Source organism: Wyeomyia smithii, chromosome 2, assembly GCF_029784165.1.
Source record: "Wyeomyia smithii strain HCP4-BCI-WySm-NY-G18 chromosome 2, ASM2978416v1, whole genome shotgun sequence".
Lineage (NCBI taxonomy): Eukaryota > Metazoa > Arthropoda > Insecta > Diptera > Culicidae > Wyeomyia > Wyeomyia smithii.
Window position 1 is genome coordinate 3,013,614 of NC_073695.1, and position 19,573 is coordinate 3,033,186.

Sequence of the window (19,573 nt, forward strand, 5' to 3'; positions counted from 1 at the left end):
ACCAGTAAACTACCCAATTCGAAGTCGGTTTCTAGAATTACGATGAGAGGAAAATAACTTACCTTAAGATTTTTCACGTTCGTCTCCTGTTCGCCAATATTTGAATCATCCAGAGCAGCCAATATTTCTTTGTATTCCGAAATAAATAAATTCAAGTCATTTGACTTCTCATAGAAATTTTCCCAAGCACCTAGAACATCATTCAAAGTTTGCTGGGTTGCATCCGCAAGAATCTCTATCTCTTCCCAGTCGGATTTGGCTTGTGAAATCTCACCTTTCAGAGCATCATGTCCATCTTGGTCAATAATTTGCAGCAGATTGGTGCCAATTTCATTAGCATCCTCTAGCAACACTTTTCCTTCTTGTAGAGAAGACATTTTTATGTTTCTGACCTCATTTAACTTTTTTACAATAAGGTCACGGTCGCCATGACAATCCGAGAGCTGTTCAATATTCTGTCGCGTATCGTTCATCCAAACGAACAGTGCTTGTAACGTTTTTCTAAATTGTTCGTAATTGTCGATTTGATATTCCAAACGTTCAATTTCCGTCCCTAATTTAGCTATTAGTGCTTTATATTCAGTGAGAATTTTACGATTGTTTTCGCTGTCCAAAGCAGTGTTTTCCCTCATTTTAGTTTTGACTTTGTCACTGATGTCATTCAAACTTGCAGCTTCGCGCCTAAAAGTTTTGAATTGTTCCAAAACCACCCGTTTCGTTGAAAAGTCACCTAAAGTTGGTGGAATTTCTTCTATTTTCCTGTTTACTTCCTCAACCCACTCGCTTAGAACTTTCAGCAACTTACAAACATCTTCCAGATCAGACAAATGTGTCAGTGAGCTTTGTTTGACGTCATTTATTTCCACTAATAGTGATTCGTAGTCTGCTCTTATTCCATCGGTATCCGCTGCTATTTTTGTGGCGCCACTGGATTCGCTGCTTAGCATAATTTTTTCCTTAAGTTCAAACAAGTACCGGAGATTATTTTGACCCTGTTCGAGACTTTGACGGATGCCCTTTATGGAGTTTAATTTTGACTGAGCTTCAACTATTGTCTGCGGAGTTACTTTACACTCACTCAATTTATCACGGTTAGATCGTAGCCAGTCTTGACACTGACCGAGTAGAGTGTTATGTTGCTGATGCTCTTGATATTGAAGTTCTAAGCGACGCATAAGTTCCTTCGCTATGGATAGTAAAACGTTATACTTGGTAGTAATCTGCGTTATGCCGTTACTAACTCGTGTATCGGCGCAAATATCGAGCAGGACCTGCGCTTTCACATTTAAATTATCCAATTCTTTCTGCCAATCGAAAAGAGCGTGCAGTTTTTCCTGAAATTCCTCCAAAGCAATTTTCTTTTGCTCTAAAGAGCTGTGCAGTTTATTATAAGCTTGCGCTTCCTGCTCTAGTTTGTCCAACGAATTGAGTGCTCCCGTATATTGATCGTCGTATTCCTTCCAGTGGACGATTCCATTCTCCAAAGCAATATTGATGCTACTCAGAGCTTCCGAATAGTTATCGAACTCATCCTGGAGTAGGGTCACTTCTCGCTCGATCGCTTCACCCTCGTCGGGGTTAACATTTCGACATACTAAGGCTGCCTGCTCTACTGTTTTTTCAAGTTTTTTCTGACCAATATCGACATCTTTGTCGAGGATTTTTAGCTGAGTCATCTTCGATACGAGCGAATCGCGGTCACCTCTAGGATCGGAACATTTATTTAGGCTTTCTTTTGAGTGACGAATCCAAAGAGCAAATTCATTGCTGCAATCAGTGAAGGCTTCGAGCATTTCAACAGTTTCTTTCTGTTGAGCGAAATGTTCCTTGGCATGTGTGGTGAGATTTGCATATTTTTTCGAAAGTTCCGAAGCGTTTTGATGCAGATCGGAAGCTTTATTGGTCACCGAGTAAATCATTGGTTCGCACGATAGAATGTCTTGTAGAATATCATTTGTCAGACGCAAGTTTGCTTTTCTTTCGTTGAAACCTGCTTTGTGTTCGGAAAGTCCTTCCAGCCGTGCTTCTCGATCCTGTATCCACTGTTGCAAATGACTGTAGCTTGAATTATAATCAGCCCATTGGAGTAAACTTGTCTCTAGATGAATTTTAGTGGTTGACATTTGTTTCACAATTTGATCCCAATTATGTTGTAGTTCTTTAATTTCATTATTGATAATTTGAGCTCCATCGGACTTCGTCGAGTTTAGTACTTTTTCTCCTAGATTTACTGAGTTGTTCACAAGAGACTGTCCTTCTTCACGACTCTGAATGAGATCCATAATTTTTCTCAGTCGTTTCTCTAGATTTTCTTTGCTCACCACTTGGTCCCAATTTTCAGTGGTACAGGAATGAACTATTTCCTTCGCATCACTAATCCATCGGTTTGCTTCAGCTAAGTTTTTATCGTATTCCTTATGAAGTTCACTGTTTGATTCCACCTTTTTAAGCAGATCTTTAGTGATGCTAAGCTGTACTTGATAGCGAGAGCTGAGTTGTGTTACTTGGTAACCGATGTAGGAATCCAAATGTAAAAATGGAGCTGCCAACGAATTTAACTGTTCAAGCTCATTCTTTTCGCCCTCTTCTAGCTGCGCCAATAAGTCTTGCATTTCTGTTAGTTGTTTTTCTTTGTCTTCTATACTTGATGGGACAGCTGTTTTATGAGTTGTCACAATCACATCAATCTGTTGCAACCATTCGGCAAGACGCTCGTACTCGTCGTGGTATTCTCGAAGAGCCGTATTAGTTTCGACAAAGTTCTGCTTGTGGTGTTCAATTTCTCGGAAAAGTTTTTCAAAACTTTGCTTGAGTTCAGCGATATCAGCTCTGATTTGATCCGCTCCTGTGGGTGAAGTTGATGCCACCGAGACTTCCCCAGTGTGAACCAAATTTTCAATCAATAATTCACCTTGAGCTTTTTCGTTCAAAACGGAATCAAGTTGGGCTATTGAGTTATCCAGCGAAAATTTGTCACTTAATGGTTGTTGTTTGGCCGAAGATATTTTTTCTAGTGATCGGTCGAACCAACTGGAAAGATTAGCGTACGCCTCCTGATACAGGCGATGATCACGCAGTTGATCCTCTCGGGCGTTTAGTAATTTATTGATTTGTTCGGCGATGTAGTCGAATTTTCCCAGCAGTTGAATCGCTTGAGTTTTCTGACGTAAAGGCTCAATTTCAATCCTTTCAATTCGGATTTTTTCTTCGGCATTTTTAATTCTATCTAACTGAGCTTGCTTATCAGTCAGGGTGCTTTCAAACTCCGAGAAGGATGTGAACTGGGTTTCCAGCCATTCAACTTTCGATTGAAGATCGCTGATTTGTTCCAAAAGTCTTAACCATTGGTTGAGAGCGTCATCCAACAGCGATTTGACGTCCGTCATTTTTAAACTAATGCTGGACCATTCATCTTGAAGGTTTGATATCGCGAGGTTTATGCTGTCATGTCCTGTAGGTGCTGTGCAGGCTAGCACTTTTTGGGATAAATCGAGAATTTTTTGCATTCTCGTAGTTCCCTCCTCTTTGTTGAGTGATGAATCTTGAATAATTTTGATTTTACTTTGTAGTTCTTCTTCGGTAGATATCGCAGTTATGTCTGAGCATTGATTTATTTTTTCTTTGATTGAATTTAGCCATTGCTTGTGGGTTTCAGTTTGTGCTGACAGTTCCTGATGATCTATGATATATTGCTGCCAGCTACTTGTAAGTTCTTTCACTCGAATGGATGTCTGTTGGTACTTGATGGCCAATTCAGACACTTGAGAGTTCCTGCCAGTTAAAACACCCAAAAGTAATTGTTGACCTTTATCAGTAAGTGAATCGATTTCTAGTTCCTTAGCTTTCACTTCTCCCTGAAGAGTTTTGAGATGGTCTAAAACAGCTTTCTTCTCGTCCAGCGTAGCTTTGAGGTCAACCGAGTGCACATTCGAGTCGACAGATCGCATCCATTCCAGGCAATTTGTTCGCATACTTTCATACTCATTCCATTCGCCTATTTTAGACTGAACTTTTTCAACAGTCGAGTCCAACGTAACTAGCAGCCCTTCCCATTCTTGTTGAGATCTATCCAGCTGTGATCGAACGTCATTCTTACCGTCATCACTTGTATCGAGCGTTACTAGGTTGCCTAACTCACGGAGCTGCTCTATTCGGTTGGTCTGCTCTAGGATCGTTTTCTTTAAATCGATTAATCGATCTAAATTGGTGTTTAGGGAAACTTGATCAAGATCTATTTCACCCCAGAGCTCGATTTCATTGTTGTTGGTAGTAATAAAGTCGGTCACTTCTCTGACCGCTTTGCAGTATTGCCGGTGATTGCTAACTATTTTTTTGTAGCTTTCCACGAATAGCTTACACCTTTCGACGCAGCTACTAAAATCTTCAGAAAATTGATCCAAATCATTCGGTGCCGCAACAACATCGTTAGCCAAGTCTTTCAAACTGTCAACCTCCGGTTGATAATTCTTCAACTCATATGCTAGGTCAGTATACGTTTGAAGCTGAACAATTTTATCCTCAAGAGTAGGTTTGAGAATCATGCTCGGTGTAAGATTATCCCTTAAACCGCTCAGCCAACCTTGGCTGCGTTCCAGTTTGTCCTTGAAGGCGGTAACTCTGGCTAGTCGTGCTTCGCACGATTTGAAGCCCGAATTTATTTCCGCGAATATACGATCAAATTTTTGCTGCAACTTTTGAACTTCAGATTCGATTTCTTGCTGGCCTTCGGGGGCTGTTGCAGGATACAACATTCTTCCCATGTCGAATATTCTGCCGCATTGGATGCTCATTAAATTTTGTTCGGATTTCAACTCACTTAGAGTCAGTATAACGTTTGATATATCACTGAATTTTTTTAGAGTGTCATCGAACGAGCGCTTAACATGATCGAGCGCTTCATCAAATTCGTCATATTTCGCGCGGAATGTTTCGTGCTCTTGGAAAGCTTGCGCACATGCTTTTGCGATCTCTCTAACCGCGTTTTCCGTGGTTTGAATTTTTGTTTTCATCTGCTGTTCATTGTTGCTACTATGTCGGAACAATTCTTTTGACTTATCCAGGAGGTTATCAAACCGATTGCTGATTTGTTTCATTTTTCCGCACAGCTCTTGGTACAATTCGTGTTGTTGCTGTTTTTCGACTAAACTGTTTTTCAAAGAATAGTTTAGCGTAGATTTTTCCACATCAACCAAAGCGTTGTTAATCTGATCCAGCTGCTGTTGGTACTCATCCCACAGAGTGAGTCGGTTGTCTAATTTTTTTAGGGCATCACCTGAAGAAGTATTGAATTTATCCAATTCGGTTCGAAGTTTTAGTAAATCCCGTTCCATATTATCGATTATTCCACCGGATATAGAGTTTTTACTTTCGTTAATGATTTGTTCCAAACTGTTCAAACTTTCGCTTCTTTTTGGAGCTGAATTTCGCAATTCCAGAACTCTCTGAATGTTATTTTTGACTAACTTTTTGCTACCTGAAACATCCGACGCTTGTTTCAAATCTGTCATTAAAGTTTCAAGCTCATCGGAAAGTAATTTGTTTAGTTCATTAAACTTGGCACAAATAGCTAACGCGTGCTCTAGCCTGCCGATCGTCTCAGTGGTGAAGTTTTTCAATGTTTCAAATTGTTCGTTAACTGATTCGATCGTCGAAGGATCATCTCTAACTTGAGCTGCTTTTTCGGTGAGTGAATCAATCGAACGTTTTTGGTTCATAACTTCCTGCAGTAAAGCTTTATACTTGAACAATTTTGATCGTATTTCCTGTGTCGATGCCCAGCAGCTTTGTAATTCGGTTAAGTCGATTTTATTTTCAGTTGTTGTTAACCAAGCTAGCAGTTGTTGAAGTATTTCCTGATATGACGACCATTGAAGCGCTCTTACATCACACTGTTTCTTCCAATTCGTCAACTCTGCCAGTACACGACTCCAACGTTCTTTAACTTGTTCAACATCGTGTCGTAATTTCTCGCGTCCTTGAGCGTTAGTCTCTGTTAGAACTTTTTCATTCGTTGCTATTAGACTTTTTAAGCTGTTTTCAATTTTATCTTTCTCGAAATCGAATTTTTGCCACAACTGATCAGTTTCTGACGGTAGATTTTCCACTGAAATCGCTTCTAAATTCGTATTCATAGCATCAATGGCAGTGTTGCAAGCCGCCATCTGTTCTTCCAAAGCTGCATGATCTGCAACAATTTTTTCATTCCTCACAGTAACTTCCTTGCCCAAAGCTTGCAACAGCTGATATCGATTACTCAATTGCTTGATTGAAAGTTTAACTTTTTCGGCTCCTGTCTGACTGAACAATTTTTGAGCGCTCATAGCAAAATCATCTACACTCTCTTCTTTTTCAGCGACCAGCTCTAGGTTATTTTTACACATCTGTGCATAATTTCGCTTCGCCTCGAGCGAATCGAACAACTGCTGCTCGCGAAAGATGGCTTCCTTCGCTCGGCACCATTTTGCGAGCAGATCGAGATCTTGCTCGAACTTTGACCAGTGTGAGAGTAAGTTGTTTTGATGTTCGATCTGTTTATCGATGTCTATGTATAAGTGATCAAGTTCAGCTTTCATTCTTCCGATGTCATCTTCCAGAACTTCAATTCCTTGTGGAGCTGTACTAGTTTTATTGATTTCATGTAACTTTAAAAGTTCAACAATCATCTCTTCACCTTTCGATTTTGCTGATTTCAAACCTTCAAGCGTTTCAATTCGTTTTGAAATTTCTCTTCTCTCACCTTCCCCAGCAGCTTGTTCACAAAGCAGAGCTTTAGCATGTTGTTCCGCGATCCATTTCTTCAGTTTAGTGCTTAATACTTCAAAGTTAGCATGAGCGTTCACACCCTCATCCAAGTGATTCAAAAGCTCTTCAGACTTTTCAACGATACTTTTAAACGTGTCTTTAATCGACTCCAAATAGGTTTGCAGGTACTGATCCTGTATCAAAACCAACAGCTGCTGAGCTTTACCACAAACGGACTCCAACAGCTCGGTTTGAGAAAGCACTTCTTGGTGGATCAGTTTGTGATTTTGATGCTGGGTTCGCTTCTCTTGAAGGGTGGATTTCAGTTCCGCATTTGCCGTCATGGAATGTTCAATGGTTTTGAGCCACCTCGAGAGCTGTTCTTGTTGAGCGCTAAACTCACCGAACTGAAGTATACAGAGATCTACACTTTGGGTTGCCAGCTCCAATTCGTCCGTGAAATGATCCCACACTGTTTGGAGTTCTGCCAACTTGTCGGACGATATTCGGGTGCACAGTTTTTTTCCTCGTATAACGACGTCTTCAACAGCGTTACTGTAATCTAACCTCTTACAAGCGATTTCATTCAATTGCTGTTGACGACTTTGTAGTATATTTAAATCACCCACTAATTGCTTGTGTTCTTGAAGCGATTCTATACCCTTGTTTAGGGAGATGATGATTTCATCATAACTCTGATTGAAAGCATTATATTCGTTAAAGGCTGCTTTCGCCGCTTCCACGGCTTCCGAGCAAAATCTTGAGAGAGAACAGAGTTCTTTTTGAACTCGCGTTATTTTGCTCGCAATACCATTGTTTGATTTAATTGGTTGATATTCTTCAATCAAGTTGCGCATGTCGATTTCATAGGTGTTAATTTCGTTGTTAATCCGAACTAAATCCGTAATACATTCTTCTGGTTCAGCTAGGAAGGTAATTTTATTAGATTGCTCTTCAATTTTCTCTCTAATTGTTGCCATTTTAGCTAGACTGTCGTCAAGTCTTTTTGTAGCGTCTTCCAACAAACGCAGCAGCGTCGTTTGTTTCTCGTGACTTTTTTCGCATTTTACAAAAAATTCTATCCAATTTTGTTTATTAGCTTCGAACGCTTCCAACAGATCCGAGTGTCCGTTTTTGTGTGTTTGAGCCATAACCAGAGTTAACTGGCTGTGACAATCGTTTATACCGTTAAACACGGTTTTATCTTCGGAAAGTATGCTTTCAAGATGCAGCAAATTTTCCTCAATTTTTAATTTATCCAGCTCGTGGTCGCTCAGTGCTTCACTGCTTTGAGATTGCAGTCTAATCAACCAGTTTTTATATTTTTCCAGTAAATTATCGAGCTGAGTATGTTTACTCACATAATCATCCAACAGAGTTAAACCGCTCGATAAATCATTGAAAAGAAGAGCAAATTTCTCTCGAGCTTCGGCGGTTTTTGTGGTAAAATCGACGGACGGCAGTGCGGCCAGCTTAAGTTGCAACTGCTCGAAACTGGTTTCATGCCATTTGGCATCGTTTAGCATAGAATTGTAGCTTGAAAGCGCTGCTTTTTTCTCCTTCAAAGTTGCGTAAAGAACAGATCCAGTTGATAGCTTATTTTGTATTTCTGAAAGCCACTGGAAAATTTGATCGAAACTTTCCTCAAAAGACTTCTGATTCATGGCGTCACTTTCTCTACACTTGATCGCCAGATTGCATTCGTCAATTAGCGAGTTAAAAGCACTTTTTAGTGATAATATATCCGTTCGTATTTTGTCACGACATTCGGGGCTGACCTCAGCGTACAACCTTTCTCCTATTGCGCAAGTTTCGTTGATGAAAGATTCCTGTCCCATTATTGAGGCACGACGGTTAGTTAATTCTTCGGGTAAAGTTTGCTGTTGATCCATCAATTTAATCCAGTCACGAGCTTTGTCAGTTTCTTCGAGAAATTTGTTTTTTCTCGATTGAACATCTAGAAGTCGATCCAACAGATTGCAAAAATATTTCTCAAACGTGTTAAATCTTGCCAACAAATGCTGCATCAACATTAGAACACTCGACGATGGATTCAGTTGGTTTATTGAGTTGGCAATGCTTTGTAATGATTGCAACTTTGGTTCGTACTCCTTTAAACAATCATAGGAGCTGTTAATTTCTGCAATCTTTTCGTTCAAACCAGTTAAGTCAATCAATAGTATCGTCTCCAATTTATGCTTTTGTTCCAAACTTTTGAAACATTGTATTATCTCTCCCGATGTCTCTTCATACGCTTGCCACAATTTAATGTTTTCATTCAAATCATTTTCCACTTTACTACATGAAATTTTAAGGCGCTGAAATTCCTGCTCGGTTTCACATTTCAGTTCAATGAGAGGCGTGACTTTAGACGGGTTAAACAGAACCGCAATCGATTGAAGTAAATTCGAGCTTTCATCAATTACACTCTCGTTAGCAGCTATAAATTCCTTAACCTCTCCCAAAGTAGATTGTTTAAGCTCCAAGTTATGTTTATCACTACCAGCCTCCGGATGATACCATTTTATCTTTTCCCCTTGGGAGGCAATAATTCTGCCCAGCGATGTTAGTTTTTCTTTGAACGAATTTTCGACAAGTTTAGTAAGTTTACTCTCAACTTGATTCAAACAATTCAGCGTCGATCCAAAGCGTTCTTCTAAGTTTTTGATCTCCTTGCTGAGTGTGTTTTCTTTCGTTGTACTGAATACTGTTTCAAGTGCTATAAAATTATTTTTAAGCTCCGTCAGTTCAACCCCCAACAGGTTGAGTTTTTGTCTAATCTTTTCTACATTATCTAGACCCTGCAACTGTTTGAGACTATCCATACTACTGTCGTCATATTGTTTGTTGATTTCTTCCCGAATACTGTAAAGCTTTTCTGTTATAATTTTTATCTGCTGTTTTATCTGACGTTCCTGTGTCGCATATTCAGACACTTTATCAGAAAGCTCACGAATTTGAGCAAACAAATTGTTCAGGTTTTCCTCCATTTCTTCAATATCCTTCGGTAGCACTTCATTATTAGACTGCCTAAAGCGGGTTAAAAGACTAGCGAAATTCTCTTTCAACGAAAGATGGTTCGTTAACTCAGACTCCATTTCCGTAGGGTTTTCGTTAGCAAATCGGCTTAACTGAGTTTGAATCTTATTCAAACTGGTCGCGATTCGGTGATAAAGCTGTTCAATTTCGTTGTAAAGTAATAATTGTTGATCTAGCAAGTTGCTGCCATCAACTAAATTCTGTGAATTAACTTTCAGCTCGTCATTGTTTTGTGCTATAATTTTTTCGATGGCTTCGCAGTCTTCGGTGTTATATTTGCGAATCTTTCGAACAATTTCATTTCCTTTGCTCGCTATTGTGTCACTATCTTTTTCAAGAATTTTCATCGTAACTGACGAATTTTTAAATTTTTCAACACTTTCAACCAACATTTGTTTATCATTGATTGTAAGAGCGGTTGAGGTATTAACTTTGATTAGATTTTCGAGCTGGGTTTTAAACTCTGAATTGCATCGATTAAACTCATTGTAGAGGTCGACTATTTTTGTGAAATCATTAAACATTTCATCCATTTTATTTCGAACCTCAGTGATACACTTGTCGATTGTTGATTCAGGAGTAATATTTTGCTCGAATTGTTTCATCATTTCCTTCAATTCTTCCACACAGTCATCAATGTTGTTTAATCGAACTTTTTTGGTAATATTGTCCAAACAGTTGGAAGTTTTGTTCAGATTATCAACCATTTCTCGCTGCAAGTCTTTCAATCTCTGTGCTCTAATGTTTGCAACCTGAACCTCTTTTTCTGTGGCATCAACGTGAGATTGGATGGTGGACAACTTACTCTCCAAATCAACTATCAAAACAACTGCGTCGATTGATTTTTTGTGTTGATCACATACTTTAATGCACGGTTGTTGCTCTAAACCAATAACATCCATCCTCCACTTCGCGATACTCAATTCAATATCGGACAATTTTTCTTTAACCCTGCACAAATCACTGTCCGTCAGTTGCATATCGTCCAAATCATGCAGTTCTACCCTGGTATCATTTGCCCAGTGTGAAAACTCAGACCAACCTCGTAAGAAAAAGTTCAACTTTTCCAAACTAGTTTCCAGATTATGATAGTTACTCGCCAGAGATGAGTATGTTTCCTCTAACACCGAATTATCACTTGCTGAGCTAGATAAACTGTGCTGCTTCACAAGGGAGTAAATTTGATCAAACGTTTCCCGTTTACCGGCATGTTGTTGCAGCAAGTACTGCACGGTTTGCCGGGCTAGATCTATTTTATCGATAGCCGTTTCTTCCAGTTCTGCTAAACCAACCCTCATTTGATCCATCCAGGCACTAAAATCGGTCATAAGAGCGTTGAAATTTTGCTGAACAACAATTTTTTCATAACAACTGTTAATCGAATCACGCAAACCGTCGTTGATTTTAGCCAAATCAGCTTTCGTTTTACTCAAACTTTCTCCTAGAGCATCAACACTTTCCTGTGACACTCGACTATTTATTTGATCGAAAAGATGTACGAGTTTCATCAGCTGAGCTTGTTGTTCTGAAACCTCATTGTTATGTAACTTCAACATTTTAATTTTCTCTTCCAGTTTGTCGATTGGGAGCTCATTTAATGACTCCGTTGAGATACTTTCAAGCTTCTTTTGTAATGAGATTACATTGGTTTCTTGTTTCTCCAATTCAACCTGAAGCATGGACCAATTTGCTGTTAGTTCATCTAGCTCAGCACTCACGCGACGGAAGTTTTCGTGAAGTTCGCTGAGTTTAGCAAAACATCCATCAATCTCTTGAGTTGGTCCAGCTTCGAAGCGAATTGTCTCGCATTCACTAGCTAAATTTTGCAGTTCACTTATTTTACATTTACATTCCTCGTTAAGAGTGTCGACAGTCATTTTCAACTGTTCTGCTTCTATGATGGATTTAATTTTATTACTTCCTACATTAGGCATCTTTTCAATCCACGCTTTAATGTTCTCCAAAGCATGATTAATATTATTGCAATGCTCCAAATCTTCATCTACAAGCGCCTTTTCCACGCTGACAGCATCCTTCAGATCCCGGAAAGTTTCGAACAGTCGTAAAACTTCGTCTTTCAATTCCCGTATCTCGTCAAAATTACCACCCTCTTTGGTGATCAATTCGGAAGCACTAGCATCTAGTGTAGCTAGTATTTCCATGTTTTCCGCTATCATATTTTTTAGCTGCGTTATTTTGCTGACACGATCCTCTGGCGATATGTGAGGTTGATTGATTGCTGCCACCATTTTTGGATACACATAATTGGACCAACCTTTGAGACTTTCCAACCGCTCGTGACAGTCCCTCCATCTGTTGATATAGTCTTCCAAAAATTCTATCCTTTTCTCAACAAAATCGGCTGCACTTGCGACTCTTTTTTCTAGATCACTTGTATCTTTCGCGATATCCTGCTGCGAACTGTCCGGAATATGTGGTCCCAATTGGCGATACAAATCGATCAATGACGAATAAGATAAGGCTTCGCGAAAATTCAACATCAATTGCTTTTTCTCCTCCAACCCCCCAGTCATATTTCCACTCTCTGTCTGTACATTTTTCAACAAATCAACGATCTGCTCTTTCTTTTCGTTACAAGCATTCCATAATTTTTTACCTTCAATTAATATTGCTATTTGATCAGTTGCTACTCGGTACGTCTCATTCCAACAAAGCTCCAATTTGTCAACCTCCCGAGTAATGAAGCTAGGAGCGTTTGCACTTCTCGCTAAATCTCTTCCGCGGTCTATTGCGTTCCGTATATAAGCCTCTTGTGCGTCCAACTTTTCAACGGAATATTGTAGCTTTTCAACAAATTCGTCAACTTTGCGGAAATTGTCCAGACGATGATTTTGCTCCCTTATTGCGTTTAATTGGTTGCACACTTCCGTGGTTTCGCTCCGATACCTGTAGCACTTGGATAATGTTTCAACTTTGCTCATCTTTGATTCTATGCTTGGTATAAGAGTTTTATAGTGTGCTATCAACGATTCAAGTTTTGACTGTTCTAAACTAACTTGCTCTGCGTTAGTGTGATTCAGCAGATAGTCTAAGGTTTTAACCAGCCATTTCATATCTTCTTTCTTAGCTTCAGCTTCAAAGCAGGCTTGCTGAAAAAATAAAAAATAAAATCCTGTTAAAATTATGATCTTCAATCATTAAAGTGTTTTGTCCTGAAAAGGACAATTTGTTGGTCTTTTGCGAAACGGATGTTACTTCGACAGTGGACATTAAGGACATTCTAACAACACAGTGGAAAGCTGTTTTCACACTGAAATTAGATGGCCGCCAGATTATGATTTCCAGTATTCGCAATTCTTGTATTGTTGTCAATCAACAATTCCATTCGATAGTAAAACGATTAGTTTGAGCAAAATCAGACTGTTATATAGCCCAAAAAATGCAATTTCGGAGTGATGCTCTGAAATACCCCTCCCGTTTTGTAGCTAGCTACACCTTTTCGTCAAGTTTGTCTCTTTCGGTTTCGCTAGTTTAGTGGGAATGCGGCACTCTGGCAACACAGTGAAGAACTGTTTCCACCCTAAATGCCTTATATCGAGGTATGACTGTAGCTCACATAGCCAAATTCAAATTATCTGCATTTGGGTGAATGCGTAGATATTTTTTATCGATTACTGCAGGATCGAAGGAAATCAATACTAACCAATTAATAAGCTTTTGTGAACGATTATTCGTTTTTAATTTTTTTCTTGTACATCCCTGTACCAGAACTTCCTGAGAAACGTAGCTCTACGTCGAAAAGACAATAAAGTCAAAAATGTCGTGTATATTAAAAATGTCAAAGATGTCGGAAAATCACTAATAAATGTAGTTGAAAAAAAAACAACAACCAAGGAATCCAGCAAAATAGAATGTTTGAAAGGAAGTGTTGCCAAATAGAGAATTTTTGTATTTTAAAACTAAATTTGCATTTTTCAGCCATTCTTGCTTTAAATTTTATGATTTCGTCGAATTTTTTGGAAAATGTAACATAAGAAGCAACTATTACCTCAATTTGTAATTGAACAGAGAAAAAATCTGGCAACACTGCTGCAAAAAAGGAAAGGTATAATCATTTGCTTCATTGTTCAGATATCCTTTAAAAAATTATTAAAGATGATATGAAGGAAATGAAAACTGGTTTCGTGAAAATGTATATCTGGAGATTGGCTCATATTACCTCAGGGTAATGGTTGTTTCTTATGTGAAATTTTTCAATGCACACGACGAAATCATCAAATTTAAGATATAAATGGCTGCATTTGTCGAAAATCGTAAATTTACTCTTATAACACAGTGCAACAAAAATTGACTTTTTTTCTGCCTTGGCTACTATGTATAATCTTTTTGTGTATTTTTATGCAAAACTAAATTTCCCCGAGTTTGAACATATGGTAGGTGTCTGATCTACGTAAAATGTCAGCAGATAAACCTATTTTAGTATTGTAGGGAAGTTGAGGCAAAATCGACATTTTGCTGACATTTTACGTTGATCAGACACCTACCATTCGATTTCTGAGACTTTTTTACTCAAAATAAGATATAATTTGACTACCACTTTAAGATATTCGCGAATTACCATTAATACTCAGAAATAATCGATATTATTTTGCTTTGTGAAATATACTAAAACTATGCCAAAACCGGTTACGTAGAATCACCGTTTTGAGCTCAGTTTCTGTCCGATTTCAGATCTGTTTTTTTTTTCAAAAGATGGATAAAAGGATGCTAATATGTGGACAAACTCTTAGAATTTTGATATTTGGTTTTAAAACACAATATGGCGTCGAAAAAACCTCAAAAATTACCAGTTTCTCGAAAATTCAAAATGGCACCATTGTTGCCCCTTAAGTTGAAATATGTTCAAACTCAGGGAAATTTATTTTCGCATCAAACTTCATCAAAAAATCATACATAGGAGCCAAGGCAAAAAAATTGTTGCACTGTGTAATTAAAAAATAACACAGTGCAACAATATTTTTGCCTTGGTTTCTATATATGATTTTTTGTAGTATTTTGATGCAAAAACACATTTCCTCGAGCTTGGACCTATTTCATCTTGAAGGTTAATAATGGCGCCATTTTGAATTTTCTGAGAATCAATAATTTTCAATGTTTTTTCGACACCATTTTTAATGGCCAATTATCAAACTTTTAAAAGCTTATCCACATAATAGCATTTTTTACCCATCTACTTAAAAACAGAACGACGTGATGATTTTGTCTCGAAGCTTAAGCGACATTTTGATATATTTTGACTGGATCCAGGCCAAGAATGCGACCCTCCCCCCCCTCGCAAGAGGAGAAGATTATGTAAATTTTGTTGTTATTGTAGCTTTGAGTATTGCTTACACTCTTAATATTACATCAAACAAATTTCAAATAAGTTAATCCTACCTCGAGATAAACCTTGCTCAGTATTGAAGGGGAATCGGGGCAAAATTGACATGTTGCTGACATTTTCCATAGATCAGATACCTACCAATCAATTTCCGAAACTGTTTTCCTCAATATAAGACATAATTTAATAACCACAATATCTAATACCTAAATATTGGCAGATCCATTAATGCTTGATATTATTTTGCTCTGTTGAATATAATCAAACCATGCCAAAACTGTTTTCGTAGAATCACCGTTTTTAAGTCAGTTTTTTTCCGATTCAAGGTCTGTTTTTTTTTAAGATGGGTAAGAAGATGCTGACAAACTCTTAGACTTTTGATACTTGGCTTTAAAAAAATGGAGTCATAAAAACATTGAAACTTTTTGATTTTTCATAAAATTCAAAATGGCGCCATTATGACCTCTTGAGGTGAAATAGGTCCAAACTCGGGGAAATTTGTTTTTGCATCAAAATACATAAAAAATCCAAGGCAAGACAGAAAAAAAGTGAATTTTTGTTGCACGGTGTAATCTATTTTCCGGTAAAAAATTATAGTTTTTCTGGATTTGCTCGTTCACTACGGTGGAGGACTTGACGGTGATCTGTCAAGCTTATTTCCTAACGCAATTTTTGATAAGACAACTAATAATATGAATAATAATTTTTTATTTTATTTTTTATGCCCAGCTGAATAATATAGATAATAATATAGTAATAACATAATAGTAACAACTCAATATTCAATAATCACCATAATAGCATTCGTTATGTTTGATTACGCTTGACTTATCACACCGCTGGTTTTAGTCTCGCATGACCTAACAAAACTAAATACTGGCGGTCATAGATATAAAGTAGCATTACTAACCCTTCTAATTTCTCTCACAACTACTACTACTACTCATATTATCATTTTTCTATATATATACATGTGTGTGTGTTTTTTTTCTCCACTAAATATCAGCTATTTTAACTGCGCGAATTTCTTTATTCCCATATGTCAATCCCAGTTACAATCTGACTGCTGTCGGAACGTTTTTTTTTCTCTTTGATACGACCCATTATCGCGCATTTGGCACCTAAAAAATAGTTAGTCGCGCATCGTAACTTTTGTTAATTTCGGTATACCAATGCCCCATGCATTGAACGTCGACAGCTGTCTGGTATGTCTTTCTTGCTTGCGTCGTGAGTTGCGGGGTCGTTTCTTTATTCCAGGGGCGGGTGTGCTCTGACCCAGTGGAATAAAGAAATTCGTTATCAGTTGTACGTTTTTCCCTTTTTCTGCTAGAATGACTCTCTTGCGTCTATGGGTGGTTAAAGGGTTTAAAATATGTTGACAGCGTAAATGTGGATGTGTGTTGATTGTACTGTTTGGTTTTGTTGTTAATCCACTCCCTTCTCTCTTTTTTTTATCGTTCTGCGGCTGCGAGATGAAAATTGCCGCAGTAGAACAACGAAAAGGACCAGGTACGTGACATAGGGCAGGAACGCGAACGGTCTTGCATGGGACATGTCAAAGAGAGCGATCGAGGACAGATGACGGCATGAATAAAGGTAGCAGACGTGAGGAGGAACGACCAAGAACACGAGGAAGACTGCCGACATAAGTACCAACGGTTGGATGGCTTGGAAAGGTATAGCCAACACTACTGTGGTATGTAAGGTAAAATCGGTAATATGAACCGGTGATAACAGGTACGTTCTCCATTCAAATCATATATTTACCGTTGGAACCTCCAGTCCAGAGTAAATTTGTTCATCTGTGACTTTGGTCTTGTCAGGTTGAATTGCTCCTGGAGGTTTTGACCTTACATTCATTATATAACTTAAGCCTAGTGCAACAGTAACCAATAAAACAATCCGAAACCAAACTTGGAATCTATCAGATAGCCGTAAGGCTGCAGTGTCGAAGTAAGCAACATGGCTACGCTCTTCTGTAATGCTGTTAGATTCCGCTCAAAGTCCCAGCCTTAGATTCCAGCGTATTACCGCTACAGCTGGGCATAAAAAAAAGTTTTTCTGGATTTGCTCGTTGTATTTTCTTGAATGTTATCTAGTAGTATGTTTCGGACATCTTACATCAATTAATTGTAAAATACAGAATAAAGGGATTTTGAAAAAATGAGGGGATGCGTTAGAAAATTTTCGAAATGAATAATAAATATTCAGGAATTTGTTCGAGTTACTAGGTTACTGTGCCTTCCTAGCAATATTAAGCGACTGGTAAGAATCTATTGTTGTATTAGCGCCTGCGAGCGATCACCAGTGATGCTGAAGCGTATCATCGAGGGTCTTGTCCCACACCAGAAGCCGAGTCCTTGGCCTCCGGTGGTTCAGTCTCACGTCCAACGCTTCAGTATCTCAGACACGGACCAGGGATGGTTGGTCAACCTGCCAGGAATCCTATCCGTTAGCGACGACAGCCGTGTCGAGGTTGGAAGAGGCCAGGATTACGAATAACGAACTTATTGTGATCGTCAACTCCTTAAAGGGCTGTCCCGGTCAGTCATGCAGAGGTGCCTGGATGTCTGCCTTTTCCCGGAGAGGTGGAAGCTGCAGAGATTGGTCTTACTGCCGAAGGCTGGAAAATCGCCGGTATATAGGACTATCTGCCTGCTTAACACTTAAGCAAGGTGCTTAAGAGTATTATTCTCGACAGACTAGTGAAGTACAAGGAAGGTGTAAACGGACTGGCAAGTAACCAGTTTGGTTGCCGGAAGGGTAGGTTCACGCTGGATGCTATCCTGTCCGTCACAAAGACGGCGGAGGTAGTACGCCAGCGCAAGATATCGGACACACGCAACTGCGCAATCGTCACGCTTGATGTGAAGAATGCGTTCAATTGTGTCAGTTGGGACTCCATAGCGCTTGCGCTCTATAACATCCAGGTACCGGTGTCACTGTACAAGATTCTGGAAAATTACTTCCAGAATAGAGTACTTGTTTACGAGGACGGTAAGAAATGCGTCCCAATTACTGCAGGAGTACCGCATATTTTCATCCTGGGACCGGTGTTCTAGATAATCTTGTACGACGGAGTGTTGAAATAGAAGTTCCCTATAGGGGTTGTGATCGTCGGCTTTGCGGACGACATAACGCTGGAAGTCTACGGCGAGTCGATCAAAGAAGTTGGGCACGCAATGCATACGCAAGGCCGAGCAGTTAAGGAAACTGGAGTGAATCACCGTAAATCAAAGCAACAGGTGGTGGCCAGAGACAAAAGCTGCACTATTAGCTCAAAGCGATCTTCGAAACTCTTGAGGATTTTGGTTGACGACAGGCCAACTTTCAAGAGCCACGTCAACTATGTTTGTAAGAGGACCTCAACGGCTATTGCAGAGCTATCTCGAATGATGTCGAATAGCTCAGCGGTGTACGGCAACAAGCGGAAACTTCTTGCCAGCGTGGTTTCGTCCATACTTAGGTATGGTGGGCCAGCGTGATCTGATGCGCTAAGTACTAATAGTTATCGTGGTAAACTGGAAAGTACCTACATATTAGGCTGTCCCAAAAAAAATCGATGTTGAAAAGGTGCTTAGCCCTAAATCGAAAGATAATGTTATTTATAGAATTTTTGTAGAACATTCTAAAAAAAACTTTCTAAAAATAGTTTTCAGGTTGCCCAAAAGTGGTTTATGAAAAACAGATTTTTATAAGCTACAGAACCGTTCCTTTTCACTTTTTTCAAATCTGTTAGATTTCCACATTTTTCCATATATTTTTTTATTTTTGTGGGATTGTTTTTGAATATTTTGCATGGTTTAGTTCAGCGTGCATCCAGTTATTTGACTCCCAGAGCCCACTAAACATCACGGAAAAATATTTTTTCCCATAATTTTTAGATAAAACCCTTCAAAACACAAATAATTTTTTTTTAATCAACAACTGAAGATTTCATTGCAAAGCAAGATTTATGACAAAAATTTACATGAAAAAAGATCCTTGTTTTCTATCGGGGAGCTGAGATATTGGCATTTGTAAATGTGATGACAAAACAATGCATTTTAAAAAATATGTTAAATAACTGTTTTATTTTGGGAGATAAAGCCAGTCACCAGGTGGTTAGCTATGAGATATAAGAGTAAGGAAGGTGCATGAAGCACTATAAGTCACTTCCCGAAATAATACTTAACCGTCGTTCCGGGAAGATAAGGGCTGTATACTGGAGGGGTTTCAGTGAGTTCGGTTAAATTTAACCACATCCCCTGAGCTATCTTCTCAGGTGTATGTAAGCCGATTTTCTCGCCACCTTGAAAAAAATTGTGTCACCATGAAAGTGGTACACAACTTTGAGTGCCTTTTTTCGCATTGGGAGACACTGTTAATCACTACACTGTTAATCAGCTGTTTCAAGATTTTGTATCTGGCTGGAATGAGCAACATACAAATCGAAAGGAAGCTGTCACATTT

At 38.8% G+C, this 19,573-nt stretch overlaps 1 protein-coding gene across 2 annotated transcripts in view; it reads right to left on the reverse strand.

Moving 5' to 3' along the window:
* Positions 1 to 19,573, reverse strand: part of LOC129726126 (muscle-specific protein 300 kDa-like) — a 126,367-nt gene that overhangs the window by 87,083 nt on the left and 19,711 nt on the right. For both annotated transcript variants that reach the window (XM_055682781.1, XM_055682780.1), the window contains exon 6: positions 63 to 12,890. In XM_055682781.1, coding sequence (XP_055538756.1) covers positions 63 to 12,890 — 12,828 coding nt within the window. The remainder of the gene's footprint in view (positions 1 to 62; positions 12,891 to 19,573) is intronic.